This window comes from Bos indicus x Bos taurus, chromosome 19 (genome assembly GCF_003369695.1).
Source record: "Bos indicus x Bos taurus breed Angus x Brahman F1 hybrid chromosome 19, Bos_hybrid_MaternalHap_v2.0, whole genome shotgun sequence".
NCBI lineage: Eukaryota > Metazoa > Chordata > Mammalia > Artiodactyla > Bovidae > Bos > Bos indicus x Bos taurus.
In genome coordinates, this window is record NC_040094.1 from 19,168,343 (window position 1) to 19,192,441 (window position 24,099).

At 41.7% G+C, this 24,099-nt stretch overlaps 1 protein-coding gene and 1 non-coding gene across 2 annotated transcripts in view; both read left to right on the plus strand.

The window, feature by feature from the left end:
• CRLF3 (cytokine receptor like factor 3) overlaps window positions 1-24,099 on the plus strand; it is a 42,285-nt gene that overhangs the window by 12,734 nt on the left and 5,452 nt on the right. The window contains exons 2-6 of the mRNA XM_027519079.1: window positions 2,186-2,393; window positions 5,033-5,120; window positions 6,247-6,424; window positions 8,116-8,338; window positions 9,234-9,366. Of these exons, the coding sequence (XP_027374880.1) occupies window positions 2,186-2,393; window positions 5,033-5,120; window positions 6,247-6,424; window positions 8,116-8,338; window positions 9,234-9,366 (830 nt within the window). The remainder of the gene's footprint in view (window positions 1-2,185; window positions 2,394-5,032; window positions 5,121-6,246; window positions 6,425-8,115; window positions 8,339-9,233; window positions 9,367-24,099) is intronic.
• On the plus strand, window positions 13,473-13,603 carry LOC113878661. The gene has a single exon (XR_003507082.1). It is a non-coding gene; the product is annotated as a small nucleolar RNA SNORA30/SNORA37 family (small nucleolar RNA).

The window sequence follows — 24,099 nt, forward strand, 5'->3', positions numbered from 1 at the left end:
GGAGAAGAAATTGTTTCTACAATCTCCCCAGCCAATCAAACCATTTTTTTGCCCGTATTTCTTTGTAGTCCTTAGATGTGGGCATTTTTTGTTTTCACATGCTCGTGAACATTTCTGGGTAACTTTTTTGTTCTTAATGGTTTTATTTTTTTGGCTGTGCTGGGTCTTCATCGCTATGGGGGCTTTTCTCTAGTTTTGGGGAGTGGGGGCTACTCTGTAGTTGCAGTGGGTGGGCGTCTCAATGCAGTAGTTTCTCTTGTTGCTGAGCACAGGTTCTGGGGCCCACGGGCTTCAGCGGTTGTGGCTCCCAGGCTCTAGAGCACAGCCTCCATAGTTGTGGTGAACAGGCTTAGTTGCTCTGCAGCATGTGGGATCTCCCCTAATCAGGGATTGAACCTGTGTCTCCTGCATTGGTAGGCGGATTCTTTACCCCTGAGCCACCAGGGAAACCCCTGGGCAACAATTTTGTATTCTGGTTTTCAATTTTAGTGTTAGAGAATAAGTAGAAAGTTTTCAAAATTTCTCTGTTACCTGTTGAAATATTGGGCTTTATCCACATTTTGATACATTCTTTTCTTGGTGGATTTCTCTTAGCCTTCAAATGCTCTTTCTAAGATCAAGTTAGCAAAGGGTTAGGGTAATAAACATAATATGTCTTAGGAAATTAATATAATATTTGCAAAGTACAGTATGAACTTGGTTATGAAGTTGGTTAGATAGCATCACCAACTTAAAGGACAGGAATTTGAGTAAACGCTAGGAGATAGGAGAGGAAAACCAGCATGCTGCAGATCATGGGGTTGCAAAGAGTTGGACACGACTTAGTGACTGAACAACAACAAAATGTGAGCTTGCTTAAATTCAGCTGACTAGTGTATAGTTAGAATTTTCCTGTTAAGTGAGAAAAGGTGAATTGTGTGTTATCTGTATGCTTAAAAAGACAATCAGGTGTCTGTACAGACAGCTGACTTGTTTTCAGAATATCTGTGAGATGTAAGGATTTTTCTGTCATATCTCCTAGAACAAACCATTCTTAATCTGGGCTCTGAGGATCGAGGGTAGTGCGTCTCAAAGCATGGGCTGCAGAGTCACAGGTGTGCTTGTGAAAAAGGAGGACTCTGCCCGTACATACGTTCCCCTGACCCCTTCTCCAAGCTAGTTCTGGGGTGGAGCCTTGCTATCTAAGCTATAACAGATTGTCTGATTCGTGATTCTTCTGCAAACCAAGTTTCAGAATTACTGCTCTGGGCAAGCTGTGGTTGGGATCTGAGGGACTTTGTAATCTCTGATATTGAATCAGTTTCTTTTTGGTAGGGATTATTCATTTTTTCTGGGAAGGTCTATAAACCTCTCATTGAAATTCACAGAGGACCATGACTCACAGAGGATGACGTCATTGTCCCAGAGGTGTGCTTTGAACATCTTCTGCTTCCTGTGAACCTTTTGGATTGTAAATAAATTCTTAGGTTTTTTTTGTTTTTTTAAACCATAATGAGGGCATTTTGTCCACAGTGTTGTTGTTGTTGTTGTTTTGCGCTTTTTAAAGCTATCATTTCTTTTCTACTTTTCAGTGAAATGAATTTTTTTTTTTTTGGCGGGGGGAGGGTGGGCCTCATGGCATGTGGGATCTTTGTTCCCTGACCAGGGATCAAACCTATGCCCCGCTGCAGTGGAAGCATGGAGTCTTAACCACTGGACCGTCTGGGAAGTTCCAGTAAAATAAATTTTAATCTCTTCCTAATCTGATTTTTTTCTTTGGCACTGAAACATTACTATTTCCAAAAACTGCTTTGTGGAGATAATATTATTGCTAATGTTTATTTATTGAAAGCAACAATGTGCCGATTATTTTACCAAGTGCAGGGCGTAGACTATTTAATCCACAAGCAGCTCCATCGGGCGAGCGTAATTATCCTCATTTGAAGAACAAGGGCATTGAAGCATGGTGTATTTAATTATTAATAGCCTAATCCGATTGACCTCGTCTGTGAGTGATGGGACCAGGGTGTGAGGCTGTTCTGTCTCACCTGAAGGCAAACACTGAGCAGGTCTGCACAGATGAATCACATTTGGTTTACCAGTGACTGGAAGGTGATGTTGGGGTAGTGCCTTGAGATTATTATGGGTGATGCCTGTGGATCAGCCTTTCCTAGAGACTCTGAGTTTTTACGTTATTTCGTTTCAGATCAAGGAGAGTGCATCCCAGACAAGAGATGTCCTCAAACAGCATTTTAATGATTTAAAGGGAACGCTTGCAAAGCTCCTGGATGAGCGATTGGTGACCCTCTTGCAAGAGGTGGACACCATTGAGCAGGAGACCATCAAACCACTAGATGACTGCCAGAAGCTGATAGAACACGGAGTTAACACTGCAGAGGACTTAGTCCAAGAAGGTGGGAGTCCAGGGAGCCTGTTAAATGCAGCCCATTCAGGTCGACATTGTGCTGGTTTCCCAGGGCACCAGCAGGCTTCCTGCCATCTCTGGGTGCTTAGGCTGTTCGTACCTTGGGAAAGTTTGTGATAATAGGATAACGGGGTACAGTGAGGTATCCTAGGGTAAGTTGCAATTCATGTACTAATTATAGTAATTTACAGAACACAGTAAATGATCTTTCTTATGGTTCTATGATAACAGTCTCTCATTCTTAGTTAACACAGCAACTTTGCGATCATTTTGAATCTGTTCACGTAGTTTTCAAGGGTGTTGATGATTTAATTCCATTGTTATTTTTAGAAGGTTAAGGAGTAGGATTGGTGTTTACTCCTGAGACTGTAGTGGTTATATTCCTGAATGTAGTCAGTTACTTTGGTTAAAGCATGCCCAGTTCTTCCCTTGCTAACTTCCTGCCTCCATGTCTGTCTACCTTCTTTCCTTCCCTCCTGTAGGTCTTTGTCAGGTACATTAAATAAAAAGGTACTAGTTCTGCCCTTTGGGGTTCACAGGCCGGTGAGAGAGGCACATATGGTGAGAGAGATCTAAGACCTCATGGGAGCACAAAAAGAAAAATGCTTAGCTCTGGAAGAGGGTGGGGTGGCTTCCAACAGGAGAACTTCCACAAAGGCTGAAGAAATTCATCAAGCAGGCAAAAGAGGAAAAGGAGTTCACAGCAAGACTGGAAACAGAAGTCATGCCAAGAATAAAGTGAATGACATATCTGGGAGGTCTTGAATGAAGTCTTTTAGGCCACAGAGTTACATTAAAAAAAAAAAGACACTGCTAACAGTTTGGAAACTGTATTAGGAGTTTTAAAGAACTAAAAAGTGCCTAATGAGAACACCATGGCAGCAGTCCAGATAGGAAATGACAGAGGCGTGACAGATGAAGGTAAAGCAGAGCAGGTTTTAAGATTTTTTGGAGGTAGAATGATTGGTGATTTTACTGAGCTCTTCCTGTTGGTGTTGGTGATTGCCCAGTTATAGGATGGAGGAGGAAGAGAAGGGTTTGGGATGACCCAGGCCAGTGTGGTTTTAGATGACTGGTGAACTGTACCATTGACTGACTCAGGACATGAAGGGGGAGGGTGAGTGGTTAGACAGTTGGTTCTGGGTATGTTGAGCTTGAGGTGCTAAAGATATCAGGAGCTGGAAATGTGGGTATGATGCTAAGGAGAGAGATCCTACCTGGAGATGTGGAGTGGTGTGTACAACTCATCTGAATCCATGGGAATAAGTAAAGTCATCAAGAGAGAGCACAATATAATTAAAATGACTCCTTGGGATGTTCATATTTCCACTCTTTCTCTGTACTTTCTTTTTTTAAAATTATTAGAGGATAATTGCTTTACAGTATTGAGTTAGTTTCTGCCATACCTCAGCATGACTCAGCCGTTGGTATGTATATATATGTCTCCTCCCTCTTGAACCTCCCTCCCACCTTCCACCCCATCTCTGTACTTTCAGATGGTTCAGGGTCACTCTTACTATTCTTAGAATTTAGGTTTACCTGAACTATGACATTTTCAAAGACCCGTCTTTCTTTCTCCATTAAAAACATTAAAGTAAAAGTTACATTTCAGTTAAAAAAAAAAAAGGGGGGAGGGTGCAATATGAGATGGGAAGGCTGTACAAGGTGGGACTCTGAGAGATGCCAACATTTAGAGGTCAGTTAAGGACAGAGGACTCAGGGAGGGAGCCTGAATGCCGTCCATTCTTCATTGAGTGCTGTGCGTGGCACAGAATAAAAAGTGTGTATGGCTTGCAAGTTGTCACTTCAGCCGGAAGTCAGTCCCCTTTCTGGTCTCACTTAGAATATAGTACTAGTGTTATGTTTACATGCTGATTCCATTTCCAGCTTCTCTTCAAGGACAAGTGTTTATTTGCCACTGACCATAACAGTGCCTTTGAGAAAATTCTTTTTAGCAGGACTGCAGAATGTCTTTCCCTGGGGGCTCAGCATTTGGAAACAGACTCAGCAGCAGTTCAGCACAGGTCAAGAGTGTGTACCCATCAGCATGAGGCCTAACCAGTGATTTTATTTTAGAAAATAAAATCCTTTGAGGCACATACATGTTTGTTACAGCATCTGCTGCTAAATTTTTTTTTTATACTTCAGAAATATTTTTAAATTTCAAACTTTTTCCTCCTTTCCCTTCCCAAGGGATAAAAACTTATTTATGGAATTGTGAGGATTCTGAAGCAGTGTTAGTATGCCTCTGTTTTCCTTTTGGTGAGGGGTGGGGTCATTGTTATGTGGTCTCAAAACACTTGAGTGACTCCAGGGCACAGTCAGAAAACCGTTCTGGTAGTGTTCTTTAGGGCTGCGGAAGGACAGGGTCCCTGGGGACCTGGCCATACACTTGGTTGATAAACCAGGTTTCCACTTGCAGAGCAGAATCTTTCATCTCTGGCAGAATGCAGCCACCATGTACCCTGTTCCTCTGTGTTTCACTTTAAAGTCACTGCTGAAATAGTTCCTACACTTGCTTTTGGGGAATTTGTGACATCACATAAGAATCGTTTTCGAGAGATGCGGAGACTCACCTAACACAGGTGACCGTTTTTCCTGTACTGGTTCTCTTATCCCTGATTGTAGGTGAGCTCGCCATTCGGGGAGGTATAGGAGAACAGAATGAAAAGCTCTGGAGCTTTACCAAGAAAGCCTCACACATCCAGCTGGACAGGTGAGAGCGCGTGTCTCTTGGGCTTAAACTGCTTTTCTTTTTTTTCTCTCTCTCTCCCTCTCTCCTTCTCTTTTTCCTGTTAAAAATTATGATTCAGGGAGATAGAGAGTATATTTTTCAAAGTTTCACTACCCATTACCAGTATTACTAGTGTGGAATAGTCGGGATTGTAATCTATGAAATAGAACTACTACAGATTTTCTTCAATCCTAACATGTAAGAGAATCATTAAATTTTAAAAATTCTGGACATATCATTAAAACTGAGTCATGGCTCAGACCACAAGGTCCTGCTGTTTAGCACAGGGAATTGTATTCAATAACCAATGATGGACCACAATGGAAAAGAATATAAAAAAGAATGCATGTAATATGTGTAAATGAATCACTTTGCCATACAGCAGAAATTAATGCAATACTGTAAAGCAACTGTACTTCAGTTGAAACAAAGAAAATTGAGTCACAACTCAGTAAACCAAATCTTTTGACATAAACTTGACAGTTGTGATCCTATCCCTTTTCATCCCCCACTGCCATTAGCATTATTTACCAGCGGCTCCTGCGTCCTTACAGCATGTGACTGATTGAAAATGTTGCTTGTTGGGAAGCCCCTGGCTGTGCACTGGTTAGGATTTCACTCTCTCATTGCTGAGGGCCTGGATTCAACCCCTGGTTGGGAAACTAAAATCCCACAAGCCACACGTTTGAGTCAAAAAATAAATGTGAAATGACAAATAAAATATTCTTTGTTAATTTTTTAAAAATTGATGTATAGTTGATTTTCAGTGTTGTATGTGTTTTGGGGTATACAACGTGTGCTGTGCTTAGTTGCTCAGTCATGTCTGACTCTTTGCAACCCCGCGGGCTGTAGCCCACCAGGCTCGCTCCTCTGTCCATGGGGATTCTCCAAGCAAGGATACTGGAGTGGGTCGCCATGCCCTCCTCCACGGAATCTTCCTAACCTAAGGATTGAACCCAGGTCTCCCACATTGCACGCAGATTCTTTACCGATTGAGCGTCCAGGGAAGCCCAATACAACATAGTGATATGCAATTTTAAAAGCTATACTCCCTTGTATTTTTAACTCTTGGTTAAAAGTCTCATAAACATGAGCTTTCTTTCCTCAGCCTACCAGAAGTGCCTTTACTAGTTGACGTGCCTTGCTTATCTGCTCAATTGGATGACTCAATTCTTAACATAGTGAAAGACCATATTTTTAAACATGGAACGGTAGCATCTCGCCCACCAGTACAGATAGAAGAATTGATAGAGAAACCTGGAGGCATCATCGTACGGTGGTGTAAGGTATGTAATTCAGAACTGTAGAAGTGGCTTCAGCGTTATGAATTTGAGTTTTAGGGGCCTTTACAATTTTTTTTTATTAGTTACTGTTTTCTTCTCTGCATGAACAAAAGTGCCTTTTGCTTTACAATTAAGGTCATAGGGAACTTGAACTAGCTGTTGCTTTGAGATGAACAGTTTTGAAGGTACTTTTTTAAATCTCTGTATCAAAACGTTTGCCATCACACATTTCCCAAACGTAACTTGGTGAGTTGAGAATTGCTCCCATTTCTGTTTATTAGAAAAGTTCAGAAGGTATTAGTGAATGTTGGCTGTTGGATATTTTTCTGTTCAACATTGAACTAGTACCTCTGAAATAAAAGTTCAAAAGTATGTTCTTTTCCCCCACACTCTCAGCATTACCAAGAATTTTGTGTATTGGTCATATTAAGCATGTGATAAGTCATATTATGCATGTGAATTACCATATTTTAGATAAAAACCATGTCCAAGTGAGTCATAATATCTTGGCTGTTGACAAATACATCATTCAGAGGTGGGTGGTCAGCTTCTGGAAACTTTTCTTAAATGGGATTTTTACTTTTGTTACAAAATTGTTTTTCTTGTTTTTGATTAATTTTTTATTCTTTTCATTGTTTTTAATGAAATTTTAAAAATGAAGCCTTTGTACAGAAGAAAGAAGTAGATTCTTCTGTTGGTTCAAAACAAAGACTCTTATTCTATTTCTGGTTTTTTTTTTGCCTGTCAGTTCTTTTGTTATAAGTATTATTATTCATGCTTTCTTGCATACACATTTAAGATTTTCTAAAGTATATACCTAGCTGTAAAACTATGAGGTAGCATATTAGATCTGTACTCTACCAGGAGATAACCAAACTCTTCCCAAAGTGATTGTCCCCGAGTGTCCTTCTCCCAGTGGTGTACACATGCCTCTTCCTCTGCATCTTCACCGGTACTTGGCATTGTCAGACTTTATATCTTTGCCAGTGTAGTACCTCATGGTGGATTTTGACTGCATTTTCCATACTACAAGTTAGGCTGCATATCTTTATATATTTTCAGCTGCTTATATTTCTTATTCTGTAAAACACTTACTCGTGTCTTCTATGCATTTCCCTTGCTGGCTGCCTTGTCTTCTTTTATAAGTTTTACATATTACATTTTACAAAGTCCTTTATATATTTCAGATATTACCTCTCTCTTAGTTACATGAATAATGTAGTTGTGGGATGCTTGTCTTTGAATTTTGACTGTCTTATCTTGGGCTTTATTGTGTAGGAAACACATCGTTACTTCAAAGGAAGCAGATCTGTTCATATCACACCGGGGTTATAAAGCACGTGGTTCAGGGACTTGTGGCAGTCCAGTGGTTAAGAATCCGCCTGCCAGTGTAGGGGATGCAGATTCAATCCCTGGTTGGGGAACTAAGATCCCACATGTCTAGGGGCAACTAAATCCAAGTGCTGCAATGAAGACTCAGTGCACCAAAAAAAAAACAAAATAAAAACACATGGTTCAGTAAGGAAAAGAAGGGAAATAATGATGTCATATTTTCTCTGAGCTTCCTGAGACCAGCTCATATTCAGCATATGGGCCTGTTTGCTCAGTCCCAAAGGCCCGCATTCAGAGTTAGGTTGTAATGCTGAGAGAAGTTGTTCTCTGACTTCTGCCTAACATAAAGCCTTTCTCCCCAGGTGGATGACGACTTTACCGCCCAAGATTACAGGCTCCAGTTCCGTAAATGTACTTCCAATCATTTTGAGGATGTATATGTAGGCTCTGAAACGGAATTCATTGTGTTGCACATAGACCCCAACGTTGATTATCAGTTCAGAGTCTGCGCCCGAGGAGACGGCCGACAGGAGTGGAGTCCGTGGAGCGTCCCCCAGATCGGTCATTCCACACTGGTGCCGCATGGTATGCCGTTGCCCTCTTACTCCTGAAACTTTCCTGTGTATGAAGACTTGTATTCTTTGCTAAAAGGCAGCCCACTGACAACCCTTTTTCCTAAGGATAGACCCTGAATTGATGGAGAATGACATGAGACACATCTTTTACTTCCTGCTCAGATTATTTCATGTGGATTTTGATAAATTTTCATTCATCCCCAAATGGGCTAACCAGGTGGTTCAAGTAGTAAAGAACCCGCTTGCCAATGCAGGAGGTGTGGGTTCAATCCCTGAGTTGGGAAGATCCCCTATAGTAGGAAATGGCACCCCACTCCAGTATTCTTGCCTGGAGAATCCCATGGACAGAGAGGAGCCTGGTGGGCTACAGTCCACAGGGTTGCAAAGAGTCAGACACGACTGAGCACGCATGCACACGAGGTTCCCCAAGTAGTGCCAGATAGGAGTAGAAGCGTCCCTAAAAGCAAAGATTTGTAAATATTGCCTTAGAAGACTGCAGTATTTAACCCAAACCTTCAATGTATATCTTGCTAGGGGCTTTTTTTTTTTTTTCAAAAAAAGTCTTATGATTTGAAATTGATCTCTCGTGTTACTTTTTAAAAATATTTAGACTCATTTCTTAATTACCTCTTAGGTTGGAATAAGCTCAAACATGATTTTATTGAGTAGTAAGGGATAATGCTTGTTTGATCTTCCTTGCCACAAATGTGCAAGAAGAGACTAAAATCTTTGTGGTATGTAGGATTAACCATGACACCCTATCACTGAATTTTTCCCTTTATTGAACTTGCCCATGACTCCTAAGAGTGGCGTCTTCCACTTCCAAGTTTTATTTAATATATCTGTGTCGAAGATTTTCCCCAAATGATTCTAACAGTTTTCAATATCTTTTGCTTTTTAAAAAGAGTGGACAGCTGGCTTTGAGGGGTACAGCCTGAGCAGTCGGAGAAACATAGCACTTCGTAACGATGCCGAGTCGTCCGGTGTTCTCTACTCCAGCGCGCCCACTTACTTCTGTGGGCAGACGTTAACATTCAGGCAAGTGGATATTAAAAGATCTGACTCTCAGGCCTTGGGCAGTAGCGGGAAGTACTCAGAGCATCCAGGAGCTTCTGGTCTAAAGAGTCCTGAGTTTATTCTGTCATTTCTAGGCAGTATTACCTTGGAGCCATTTCCTTATTTCTCTTTGCTTCGCTTTTCTCATATGTAGTCATAGGGTTATTATGAGCATGAAGTGAGATAAAGTGTTTAAAATGCCTTCCTTTGCTTGATAACATAGTGCACCATGGTGTTTAGGTCTTCTTTCCTCCTGGTAAATAGAGATAAACAGAATATCTCTCAAAAGTCCATCTTAAAAATTCAGAGGTCCCCAATTTTTTTTTTCCTTTGTGAATCCAAAAGAGCAGGTTTCAGTGAAAGACAGCCTAAGGAAACGTACTGTGTGTATTACATGTGGTATATATGTTTAGTCTTTGTAAAATAAAGTGGAAAACAAGCCTCTCCTGCCACCAGTTATTTTCTATTTCTTCACCCATTGCTCCCTGCCTTAGAAAAATTCCCTTTTCCTTGTTTTCATGTTTGCTGAGATACATTCTCTGTAGTCCTGTTTCTAAATAACTTTTCCTGAGAACCAAAGCCCAGTTTTGATTGAGGAAAGTAAAGCTTGCCTGATGTTCACCATACACCCCTCAGTGTAGCAAGCTCTCCTCTAGATTTTAAGTCGTGAGAATCGTGGGATTTTATTGTGAATGCTTGTTCCGGGTTGCTCTTGTTCTCAGTCTCTTGTATAAGGCATGGAGAGTATCTGAAAGTTTTCTCTAAGCTAATGTTGCCATGTTCTCCACCAGCCAAGTCATTTGAACCGTCAGCATGATCAGAATGCACTAGTTTATGCTTTGTCTCATTTCTGACACCTCCCCTTGCCCCTTACGTTACAATGAAAGAATGACTTAATAACCAGAAAAATACTGACAGAGAAGTAAGGAGTCTAGTACCTAACATCGACTTAGTTATTCCCCGGGTAATCAGTTTTCTGAACTAACAAATCTCTTCTCTGCTTATGTCCCTTGTTGATAGAGATATTCCCATTAGTGAGTCTTCTGAGCAGAAGGGACTTCTGTATAATGACAGGGCTTCCTGAGTTAATAGGTTCAGGCCAGATATCTCAGCTCATAATAAGAATAATAATCAGTGTAATATTGCAGTTTTAAGTTGCATTTACCATGTGCCAGGTGCTATTCTAAGCACTTCACTTATTGCTTCTCATAACCCAATGAAATAGGTTTAGTTACCCATTTTATGGATGAAGATACTGAGGCACAAGGAAGTCCAGTCACTTACCCAGGGTCACACAACTAGTAAATGGCAAAGCTAGGATTTGAACCCAGTCAGTCTGGGTCCCATGATTTTAACACTGGTCTTTATTGCTTCTTGGGCTTCCCTGTGGCAGGAAAATAATTCTCCTGCCAATGTAGGAGACTTGAATTCGATCCCTGGGTTGTGAAGATCCCCTGGAGAAGGAAATGGCTACCCACTCCAGTGTTCTTGCCTGGGAAATCCCATGGATAGAGGAGCCTGGCAGGCTACAGTCCATGGGGTTGCAGAGTCGGACACGACTTAGCGACTAAACAACAAACAGCAATATTGCTTCTTGTTAGTCTTTTTCATGCCAGAGTGTGGAAATGTACAGTTTCTCCATATCCTTAGCTCTCTTCTTTTCCCGTCTTCTGTGACTTTTCTCGCTTGGTGATGGTGATCGGATGCTCTTCTGCCGGTAACTTCTTCCTCTGTGAACCCAGGGGAACCTGGCCAATAGATGACCTACTTAGGTTTATTTCTTATGTCATTCAATAAATGTTTTTAGGTTACGACATTAGAAATTACACATTGATTTACATCCACCTCCTTTCTGCAGCCTGTGGCCTGACACTTAGTTGGCCTAACCCATTAGCTCCTCCTTCCTCCTCCAAAGGTGCTTGACTGGGCCCCTCTTGGCAGGTGATTAACTGACAGTTAAGCTCAGTGTTACCTTAGTCAGACCTTTGCATTTTTGTCATTTTTCCTTTGAATGTGGATTGAAAATGTTTTCTTTTGTTGTTTAAAGTAATGCTGGTCATTGGCCATGACGGCAGAAGATGTGAATGGTGTGTTTGTGTTGGGGGCACCGTCTTGTGTTTGGGGGGAGGGTGCAGGCAGATAGGCCTACTTGAATAAAGGTAAACTTTATCTAGTTTTTTAAGGACTTCATAGTCAGAGGGGTGATTATACTCCTGCAGGCCCTGTCCTGTGGCTCAACCCAGTCTATGCTGAAGTTTCTGAAATGCTTCGAGCTGCTGATGTCAAAGAAACCTGTTACTGGCCAGCTCTTAACAGTCTCTCCAGCCCAGCCTCAGGTGATGCCCCGGTCCCCTCCTTCCCGGCCACTCCCTGACTTCCTGTCTTGAATATTCCTGCCTTCCCTTGCTTCTAAAATTTCCCGATTATACTATTTTTTAAACCATATTTTTACTGTCTCTTCTCTACCACCTCCTTTCTTTAGCTTCCCTTAGTCTGATAAAATATTTGCTGATCTGTAAAGTGTGTAGAAATATCTCAGAATATCACTGTTACTCAGACTTGAGCCCTGAGAATATATTCTATGCATTGGTAGTTTAATATTAAGTAAAGAATCTGGGATATTGAGAAATCTCATTTTTATAAGAGCATATCTGGGAAGAAGAAAATTTTCTTTGATGGTGAGACTTTTGTCTTAGTTCAGAAAATTATTTAATAATTCTTGGTTACTTGTGAATAAAGGAACTTTGTAATCCTCATTTCTCCTGTAAGCATTGTCATAGTCAGCTTATGCCCTATTGTTGCAAATAGCCTTGCTTTGCCCAATGCCAAGGAAGCCCAGAGGGAGAGTAGTCTTCCACTGTTGCTGTAAATGTTTGGCGAAGCGCTTAATTTTTTAAACTTTATTTTTTGCAATTGTTGCCTATAATGAGGGCATCCCAGGTGACTCAGTGGTAAAAGAATCCACCTGCCCATTTAGGAGATGGGAATTTGATCCCTGGGTCTGGAAGGTCCCCTGAAGGAGGAAACAACAACAAATATTCTTGCCTGGAAAATTCCATGGACAGAAGAGCCTGGCAGGGTACAGCCCATGGAGTGACAAAGAGTTGGATACTACTGAGTCCATCTATAATGAGCTTTCTGAGCCTGGATAGTGTTTGGAGAGGAGGTGGTGGTGTAAGCTTGTATGTTCTCCTCCCTACCGGGCTTTTTCAGTTTGGAGGGAAGTGTGGCTAAAGTTGACCTTGGAGTGTGGGTATTGTTGCAGCACTTGACGATGTTGCCATGTGAGTAATAGAAGCTGATTTTGGTTCTCTAATACATATATATTTATTAAAAAAAAAAAAAAAAAAACAGGGACTTCCCTGGCAGTCCAGTAGTTAAGACTCTATGCTTCCACTGCAGGGGGCTCCAGTACGTCCCTGATTGGGAACTAAGATCCCGTATGCTGTGCTGTAAAAAAAAAAAAAAAATATGGAATTTAGAAAGACGGTCATGACGATCCTATATGCAAGGCAGCAAAAGAGACACAGATGTGTAAAGAACAGACTTTTGGACTATGTGGGAGAAGGTGAGGGTGGGATAATTTAAGAGAATAGCATTGAAACATGCGCATTACCGTATGTAAAATAGGTGACCAGTGCAAGTTCGATGCATGAAGCAGGGCACTCAAAGCTGGTGCTCTGGGACAACCCAGAGGGATGGGGTGGGGAGGGAGTGGGGTTCAGGATGGGGGGACATATTGTACACGTGGCTGATTCATGTTGATGTATGGCTAAAACAACCACAATATTGTGAAGAAATTATCCTCCAATTAAATAATTAAAAAAAAAAATCTTCCTTTTAACAGCCTTCCTTATCCTGGTAGCCTCGGAGGGTACTGTCTTCTTCTTTCCCCATGAGGAAATGAGAGCAGAGAGAGACTGACTCATCAATATTTAAATCCTGAGCGTCTCACCCCAGTCTGTGCTCTTAACCACTGTGCTACCCTGCCTTTCACAAGTAACATAACGTGGTAAATCGAGTGGTAAATCAGCTGGCTATTTTTTGTTAACTTTTTTCTACCAAGAACATCAAAAAGTAAAGTTCCACTAGCACTTTCACAGGTCCTCCCCTAGGCAGTGTGGCCAGGTTTTGGTAGCTGGTACTGAAATTGACAACCCTTGATTATATCCTTGCCCTGGGACTGTGTCAGTGGCGACTGTCAATCAATGGGACGGGACGAGGGGGGAAGTCATGTTCCAGTTACTTATTGTTGTGTAACAAGCCACCCCCAAACTTAAACAACTCTAGTCACTTATTTAGCTCAGGAAACTACAGTTCGCAGAGTATGGCAAGGACAACTCATCTCTGCTTATGCGGAGTCAGCTGGGGTGGTTTGACCAAGGATGGTGGATCGACTTCCAAGATGACCTGTTGACATGGCTGGCAGGTTGATTCTGGCTCCTGGGGCCTCTCTGTGGACTGCCTGTGCCTGCTCATAGCCTGCTGGCTGGGTTCCAAGAATCAGCATCCCAAGAGGTAGGAAATAGAAACTGAGAGCTTCTTAAGGTCGAGCCTGGAGACTAACCCAGCATCACTTCTGCCATGCTTTGTTGCTCAACTGCTCACAGAGTCCAGATCCCAGGGAGGAGACGTAGACCCTGCCTTATTTATTGATATTTTTTGCCGTGCCTTGAAACAAGTGGGATCTTAGTTCCCCAACCAGGGATCAAACCCATGCCCGCTGCCCAGTCTTAACTACTGGACCGTCAGGGAGATCCTTAGAGCCTGCTTTTTTGTTGTTGTTTTGGTTGACCTTCCTTGACCAGCACTCAGACTCACCCCCCGCAGTGGAAGTGCAGAGTCTTAACTGCTGGACCACCAGGGGAAGTCCCTAGACTCTGCTGCTTGATGGAGGAAATATCAATGAATTTGGGGGCTTTCTGTTAGAAATGCCATGGTTGGTAGCTGTTAGAAAGGGGTTTCTTGGAATATGTGCATTTGGTTTAATGCTTGCCTTGTTTGAACATTAGCATTACCTTTGCTAAATGAATTTAAGCTGGAGGAGATCTCTATTTTTCTGTACAAGCTTGGTCTCTGTCATTACCAAGTGTATCTTTAATACTAATTACTACCTCTTCATATCGTAAAAAAACAAAAATCTCAGTCTAATATAATTTTATCTGGTAAAATCCCAGCTGGGCATAATCTCTACTAGGATTAGGAAGTTAATTTAACTATAGGGTCTTTGAAACCTTATCGCTTTCTTCTTTTATTGAGACAGTGCCCTGTCCCAGGTGAATACAGCTTTGCTGGTGTTTTCTGTTTTGTTAGAGTGATCCCCTCTGGAGGCTTGATGTGTAGTTCTTTCCGGGTGAAGCTTGTGTCTTATTACAGGTGTGGGATATGTTGTCAGACAGAAGTTTTCCCCACAGACCTTTTATTATAGACTTGGATGAGATAAGACAGGTGGTTCCTAAGTAGACTAAGGATTCTGTAGTTTTTAGTTTGTTTGTAGAGAGAGGATGACATGAAATCATAGAATCATATCTGCTTTGGGATGTTCACAAGGAGTTATAACCATTCCTTACAGATAATCTGAGGAATATTTCTTATACTTTTTTCCTATCCATATCTCTGTCTGAAACTGCTTTTCTAAAATGTAAGGACAGTTCTCTTGCTCACCTGAGGTCTTTCTGAATGATGCTGACCATTTCATTCAACGCTTATTCCACTCTGATGGTATTTACACTATTTGGTATGGTTGGGAATGCAAAGTTTTTAAAAAAAGAAAAAACAAGAACCTTTGGCTAATAGTTTATAAGTTAGGATAAGAGAGATTCTGAGGAACTTCCCTGGTGGTTCCGTGGCTAAGACTATGCACTTCCAATGCTTCCGTTGCAGAGGGTATGGGTTCGATCCCTGGTCAGGGAACTAAGATCCCACATGCCGTTCAGCGTGGCTAAAAATAAAGAAACTGGTAGCACCGTAGCACCATTAAAAAAAATATTAGACAGTCAAACCTTAAAAAAAAAAAATCCTGAATGCTGTGAGATATAGGGGAAGGGAAATTTACTTCTAGATGAGGGGGTGATGAAGGCTTTATCTCAGAGTTAGAAAGGACAGTTCAGGTAGGGAAATAAAGCAAGAACCAAAGATATGGAGGAGGGAAAATATGGAGAACAGGAAGTAATTGGTATAAATGGAGTTAATAGAGACAGGCACATAGAGAGAGCCCCAGAAAAGTAGGATATTCTTAGTTCTGAAGAATTTAATGAGTTAATGTCTATAAATCCTCATTACATGCTCAGGAGGTAGAAATGTTATATAGATGAGGAAACTGAGGTGTAAAAAGATTAAACCACCTGCCTGAGGTTGTACAGATTCTTTTGGGGGGGATTCATACCGTGAGGTGTTGGGGGCCAGAGTGAGATACTCCGCCCGTGACAAAGGTCATGAGGAAGGAGGCTCGACATACGCAAAGGCGGGATCGAGCCTCAGGAGTCCCCCTGGAAATCCTCGAGCGTCTACCCCCATAACCAGAGCCTGCCTACTTTACTACTTTGTGCTCTTACCTACACCTCTGACTTTACGGGGGGCTGTCCCCCACCACCTCTTTCGGAGAAGGAGTTAACCTAGAGCTCCAGTTAATAATAATTCCTGGGCGTGATGAGTGTTTTAACCTACAAACTCCTCTGAAGGTTCTCTAGCCTGCCTGACAGGCTCGTCCGGCCACATGTGATTGCTCACAGCCTCCCAACCGTGAGAGGCACGAGATGCTTTAAACCCTCTAAAAACAGGTTCTTTAGAGAAGTTAGAAAACTATAAGTATAGTGGGCTAATTAGAAATTGTGTTGGTGAAGGGTTTTTCATTTGTTGAGCCAATGTTTGTTGCTAAGTCTCCATATCCCCTGCCCTTACACACATTAATGAATATATAGAATTAACCTTTGATATTAATCACGTTAGACCTTAGGCTAAGTAAATTCTTTCCTTAACTAAAACCCACTACACCCTCACCCTGTAGGAATGTAACTTTATTTGGGTGGCGTCTGTTTTGAGAATAATCAGCCCTGGAGAAATAAGTGTCCTGGTTGATTGACCGCTGTCACAAGGAGAGGGTCGTAAATTGTCAGCAGGCCCCCCTGGCCAGAAGATGATGTAACACCCCTAAGACCTCTGTATACATTTGTATGAAGCACCTGACTTTGATAAAAGTCAGGACTGCTGACCCCGCGTGACTTTTGCATAACATCTCAGTGTATAAAAGTAGACCATGGAAAATAAAGAATGGGGATCAGTTTCTCGAAATACTGGTCTCCCCATGTCGCTCTCTCTCCCACTCTGGCTGAGTCTCCATCTGGAGCGCGGAACCCACCATGCTTACTAATTATGCCTGGGCTTCTAAGATCCGACCGGGGAGGCCTCAGTGTCTCCTCTCCTTCGGGAGAATGGAAGGACGCCTGTGGCCTACGTAAGTGGTGCAAGCTTCTTGTCTTAAAGTTTTATTGGTCTCCCGTGTAAACCAAGCCACTCAGCCTCTTTTCTCCACTGAATTTTCCTACTGAGCTATCCTCATCCTATTACTCTTTATATCTTTAATTAATATCTAATTGAAGCTATTGTATCCTGATCCTCGCCTATGCCGTCTCTCCTTCGAATACCCTGGATCAGCCGGGGCTGGTCCCCGGCAGTGAGGCATGTGGGATCTTAACCAGAGATGGAACCTGTGCCTCTTGCAGTGGAAGCGTGGAGTCCTAACCACTGGACCACCAGGGAGTTCCGTGTACAGATTCTTATAGTTATCCTGAGATTCAGATCCTGGCAGTCCAGCCCCGTAGGTCTCTCTCCGCTTGGACCTAGAATGTGACAGGAAGCCATTGGAGGACATTGAGCAGATGAATGAGGTGATCTGATGTGCGTTTTACAGGTGGTTTTGGCTGCTGGGTGGAAAGAAGTCTGGAAAGTGGTGAAGGCCTGGAGACCAGTTAGGAGGCTGGAGAGGAGGGGCAAAAATGTTAACCAGAAATGAGGGAAAAGCTGCGCTCAGCATTAAAGGGTTAATCTTGTTGACAGCTCAACCTGGACCAGAAGTTAGTGATAAGTGGTCAGAATCTGGGTTTATTTTGAAGGAAGCACTGACAGGATTTATTGACAAGTGGTTGTAGGGTATGAGAAAAGTGTAACCTCCGGGTTTTCGGAGTAAGTAACTTAGGGTAGAATTGTCATTTACTGAAGTAGGTGAGGCCTTTTGAGGAACCTGTTTCTGGGTGAATATCAGTTTGTTCTTTCACAAATTAATTTCCTTATAAGACATTTAAGTGAAGATGTGGAGTGGACAGTGAATATACAAGTGTGGAGTTAAGTGGAGAAGACCAGGCTGAAGATACTAGTGAGAGGTTTTTTTTTTTTTAGTTTTTTTTTTTTGTCTGCACTGTGCAACATGTGGGATCTTTGTTCTCTGACCAAGGATCGAACGTGTACTCCTTGCATTGGAGGTGTGGGTCTTAACCACTGGACTGCCAGGGAAGTCCAACTTCAGAGGTTTTAACATGGTGGTTTAGTCGCTAAGTCATGTCCTTCTCTTGGCGACCCCATGGACTGTAGCCTGCCAGGCTCCTCTGTCCATGGGATTTTCCAGGCAAGAGTACTGGAGTGGGGTGCCATTGCCTTCTCGAGTAGATGCATAGCAGTACCTTAGTTCTGAATTTTTTCCACTTCTGGAAACTTTTTGGAGGAATGAAAGAGGTGGGGGAACCCAGAAGTGCTTTTTCAATAGAACTAAGTAATACAGAAAACTCAAATTCCAAATTAGCTGTAAAGACTTCATAAAAACACAACTAGGCAGGAAGTCATGATATTTGCTGGCCAACCTCAGAATCTCCAGATATTCAGTCCCAAAAGAAGACCCCACAAGACTATGAACAAGGCCAGGAAAGAACAGTGCTTGAGTGTTCCTGAGGAAGCAGAGAGAAAAGGTGTAACAAATCTCCAGGGCAGTCAGAGTGCATCACTTTACGAAGCAGGGGCTGTGTCTTTTGGTGACAGTGGACAGTGGTCTGTAAGCAGCCTTTGACGAGAGCTCCTCTGTCCATGGAATTCTCCAGGCAAGAATACTGGAGTGGGTTGCCATTTCCTCCTCCAGGGGATCTTCCCGACCTAGGGATCGAACCCAGGTCTTCTCCTGCATTGCAGGCAGATTTTTTTTCACCGTCTCAGCCACCGGTGAAGAGAACTCAGGTATATAAATCTGAAAGTCACCCTTTTTAGGTTTTTTTTTTCCCCTCCGACAGTACTGCTTGGCCTGTGGGATCTTGGTTCCTCGAACAGGGATCAAAGTCCCGCAGCTGTGAAAGGGCAGAGTCCTAACCACTGGACCACCAGGAAATTCCCATCTTCATTTAATTTTTTAAAAAATGCCTTCCATCAGTGTTTTGTCATTTTTTTTCTTGTCTTACTACACATGCTAGGAAGTGTAATTCTGAGCAGCAGCGCTGAAAGTAGACATCCTTGTCTCATTCCAGATCTAGGAATAAGGTGCTAGTATGATGCCAGCTGTAAGTTTTTTGTGGATACCCTCTATCGGGTTAAGGAAGTTTCCTTCTATTCTTACTTTGCTGAGAGCTTTATCTATAAATGGATGTTTAATTTTGTCATATTATCTTTATGTAACTAATCAGATAATATGGTTTGTCTTCTGTTGATATGATGACAGCGATAGATTTTTAAATACTGGATCAGCTTTGCATTCCCATGAGAAGCCCTACTTGACTATGTGTTCTTCTTTTGTATATATTGCTGTAAATTTAGCTTTTATTAATTTTTTGAGGATTTTTACATCTCTTCACAAGAGAGATATCTGTCTCTTTTCTTACAGTGTGTTTGGTATCAGGGTAATTGCCAGCCTCATAGAGTGAGATGGGAAATCATTCTTCCTCTTTTATTTCTCAGAACTGTCTGTGAGAATTGGCATTGTTCCTTAAATGTTTGGTAGAATTCACCAGTGAATTCGCCATCCTAGGAGTTTCTTTGTTGGAAGATTTTCAATTTTTACAATAATAATAAGATAATCAGTTTTATTTTAAGAGAGGATAAAAGCTATTTTAGTATTTGTATAGTAAGGAATATATTTCTATATAAAAAAATCCTTGTCTTCCATGACTTGATAAGACATCCCTTTTCTCTTTTTTTTCCCCTGACAAGTCAAGCTGTGCCTTGACCCTCTTTGTTAACATATGGCTTATTTGTTCCTTGGGCTAGATTCCCGTTGGTGACACACAGGCCAGCTGGCTGTGTTCCTGGAAGTCCTTGCAGTCTTCCCAGCAGTGTGTGAGGGTCCTGACTGCTGTTGCTGCATCCTTGTCAGTCTTAAGTGTTACTGTTTTAACCTGTAGCTATAGGCCATGATAATATTCTTCTTCTCTTTCTTATATTTATCATAAAGTTGGATACTTTCCATAATATATTTGGATATATTATCCAAACAACTGGATTTTTGGACCTTTGCTCCAGGTGTCCACTGTGGGAAGAAGGAAATGTGAGGTTCTGAGGCTTTTCCCAGTTAGCCAAAGTGCGGAGTAATAGGTTTAGCGTTCTTTTTGCTGTCAACCTTGCTGCTTTTTGTTCTGAACCATGTTCTTTCTCAGAATACTCTATCTTTGAGAACAATTATCCTCTGCAACTTTCTACATGATTCTGTGCAGTGGATGCCTTCCTGCTAATTTGTACATAAGTTGATTTTTTAAGTTAATTGTATCTCTGAGGTCACTGTACCCTGCCATCAATTATTTTATATGCCATTTGTCTTTTTTATATACTTTTTATATTTGGATGATTTATAGGAAAGTTTTGTTTTTTTTTTAATAGGACTTGTTTGTGTGAGAGAACCATTCAGATAGTTTTTTTAGGATATGATGTCCTGATTACTTGTCTTGCAACTTAAAAATTCAAAAATGTTAGGAATCCCTGAAAGTCCGGTGGTTAGAATGCAGTGCTTTCCGTTCTGGGGATCCAGATTCATTTGCTGGCTGGGGAACTAAGATCCTGCAAGCTGTGTGGTATGCCCCCCCACCCCGAAAAAATATTCAAAGATGCTAAATTTACATTCTGTTTCTTAGTGAGCTATGAAAATAATTCTGGGTTTCAGGAAAATTAGCTCTTTATTTTCATGGTTCATTTTATATTCAAAGAAATTTTTGTAAGCTTTTAATGGCAGCCTTGTGTTGTTTATCAAATGCTGTTTTCATGCAGAATGTTTCTAGGAACAGTTTTGCGATTTATTCAAATTAAGAGTTTTTTTTTCCTTTCTTCCCAAGATGTTTTTTTTCTTACTGCTTTGAGTTTCTTTTTTTTTAATTGGAAGATAATTGGTTTACAGTGTTGTGTTGGTTTCTGTCATACGTCATCATGAGTCAGCCATAAGTATACCTATGTCCCCTCCTGCCCACCTCCCTCCCCATCCCACCCCTCTAGGCTGCCACAGAGCACTGGGTTGAGCTTCCTGTGCTATGCAGCAACTTCCTGCTTTTGAGTTTTAACTCATACTTTATTTCAAGAAAATTTGAGTTAATTATTCATTTAAGAAGTTTAATCACAGGAAAAAATGTACATTTGAAATAAGCTGGCCAAACTCAAGTGAGAGCACAGTGCACTAAAAGATACCAGTTGCAAGCTCAGGGGTCCCCAGGGCCCATCCTCACTTCTAACTACATAGGTGGCTACAAATTCCAAGGTTTCCATGACCACGCTCAGGTTTTATAATTTGCTGGCATGACTCACAGAACTTAGGAAAGCACTTCACTTATGATAACAGTGTTAATATAGCAGGAGGATACACATCAGAACCTGCCAGAGAGAGGGACTCACAGGGCGAGATGTGAGGGGTTCCAGACCAAAGCATACATTTCAGGGATGCAAGACTTTGCAATAACAATACTCAGAGTATTACAAAGCAGGAATGCTCACTCAGCCTTTAGTGTCCAGAGTTTTTATTGGGATTTTATTGATTGCAGGAGACCCAGGTTAAATCCCTGACTTGGGAAGATCCCCCAGAAAAGGAAATGGTAACCAACACAATGTTCTTGCCTGGAAAATCCCATGGACAGCAGAACCTGACGGGCTATAGTCCACAGGTTTGCAAAGAGTCAGACACAACTGAGCACACACACACACACACACACACACACATCTGGGAGATTGGACTGACATCTCTTTGCTCAGAGCCTCAACCCTGTGATCATATGTTTGACTTGTTCCTGTCCTGAGTCGTCATGTTAGCACAAACTATCTAGGGACCCACCTGGAGCACCTCATTAGCATGGTGGATCTGAGATGCCCACCATGAGTAATGAAGACACACTACTGTCACTTGGAACATTCTAGTGGTTTCGAGATTGTTTCCAGGCATTAAGGCAAGCCAAATTCTTCATTAGGCAATACTAAAACGAATAATTACTATCCTCCATCTATTAGTGATAATATTAGCATGTTTTTATTTTTTAGAGAAATAATATTAGAGATGTTAGGGATAAAATTGAAGTATCTTGTGTTCCTCACATTCATCTCTCTCTCTATATATATATATGTATATAATATATATATTTATCCATATAGTGTTCTGTGTGTTTTTGTTTTTTTGTTTTGATTTTAAAAAATACTTATTTTTATTTATTCAGTTGGCTGTGTCAGGTCTTGGTTGCAGCATGCAAACTCTTAGCTGTGGCATGTGGGATGTAGTTTCCTGACCAGGGACTGAACCTGGGCACCCCCTGCATTGGGAGCAGAGAGTCATAGTCACTGGACCACCAAGGAAGTCCCTGATTTGTGTGTTTTTAAAATCTTTATAAACATGATTTTTCAGATTCACAGAAGAATTGCAAGAATAGTACAAAGAATCCCCGAATAGCCTTCACCCAGACTCCGCAATACTACATTTGCTTCATCATTTTCTTTTTTTTTTCCCAAATCATTTTCAGTGAGTATTTCATAAAAAGAGATCATAAAAATCATAAAGTTAACATTGATACACTATTATCTAACCTATAGAGCTTACTAGATTTAGTTGTCCCAATTAACGTTCTTTGCGGAAAAGAAAAAGATCTTGGATCCTGTGTGATATTCATTTGTTATGTCCCTTTAGCCTCATTTATTTATTTACTCTTGGTTGTGCTGGGTCTTTGCTGCTTCGAGCGGCCTTTCTCGTTGCAGAGAGCAGGGGGCCCCCTTGGTTTCGGTTCCCGGGCTTCTCGTTGGATGGCTTCTCTCGTTGCTGAGCACAGGCTCTGGGTGCTCTCAGTTGCTCTGCAGCATGTGAGATCTTCCTGGACCAGGGATTGAACTCATGTCCCCTGCACTGGCAGGCAGATTCTTGCTTTCTTTTTTTGAGTTATTTATTCATTCTTGGCTGTGCTTGTTCTTCGTTGCTGTGGCACGCTTTCTCTGGTTGCAGGGAGCGGGGGCTGCTCTTCCCTGAGGTGCCTGCGCCTCTCATTGTGGTAGCTTGTCGAGCGGAACACAGGCTCTAGGCTCACAGGCTTGGACAGTTGCGGCACTTGGGCTCAGTAGTCGTGGCGCAGGGTCTTAGCTGCTCAGAGGCATGTAGAGTCTTCCCATACCGGGTATTGAACCCATGTCACCTGTGTTGGCAGGCAGATTCTTATGCACTGGGCCACCAGGGAAGTCTCTCTTTAGCGTCTATTAACCTGGAACAGTTTCTCTCTTTTCAATTGTATGATATTGGCATTTTTTAAGAGCACAGGTCAGTTATTTTATAGACGATCCCTCATTTTGGGTTTTTCTGGTGTTTCCTAAATGTTAAGATTCAGGTTGTGTATCTTTAGCGGGAACACTATAGAAGTACTGTTGTGTTCCTCTCAGTGCCTTGAATTCTTTTGGATATATGCCCAAGAGTGGGATTGCTGGATCATGTGGTGGCTCTATTTTTAGTTTTGTGAGGAACCTCCATTCTGTTTTACAGAGTAGCTGGACCAATTTACATTCTCACCAACAGTGCTAGTACTTTATTTAGGATTTTTACATCTGTAGTCAGTCATCAGAGTTGTTGGCCTGAAGTTTTCTTTTCTTGCAGTGTCTTCCTCTGACTTTGGTTTCAGGATAATTTTAACCTTGTAAGTTTGGAAATGTCGACCAAAAAAAACCCAAAATTGCACAACATGAGAATTGCAAAATAAGTTTTATTTGAGGCAAAATGAGGACTATAGCCTGGGAAATAGCATTTCAGGTAGCTCCGAGAAACTGCTCCAAAGAGGCAGTGGGGAAAGGTCAGTGTGTATGATTTTGGTGAAAGGGGAATACATGCAATCAAGCGCTTTTTTTTTTTTTTGCAGAAGGTTTCTGCTAGTCAGGAAGAACAGTCATCATCGTAAAGGATTTTAGTGCTTTTCTAGGTATGAGGAGATACAAGAATTGGGCTCATAAAATCTGCTTCTGAAAATATCTAATTGCCTGAAGACCTGTCCTGCCAGTTTTCCCCTGAGCACAGCATGCCTCGTTCCTGCTGTCCTCCCTGAACCCCTTTCACGGGTGTTGAAAATCAGCAGCTGCAGCAGCACATGATTTAATTCCTTGTAGAGGTAGATGGCAACTGCCCTTGGCGAGTGCCAGTTTGTAGTTGACTATTCCCTCCTCTTTAGTGTTTTTGAAGACTTTAAGAAGGATTGTATTTATTGTTTAATCATTTGGTAGAATTCACCAGTGAGGCTCTTTGGTCCAGGGCTG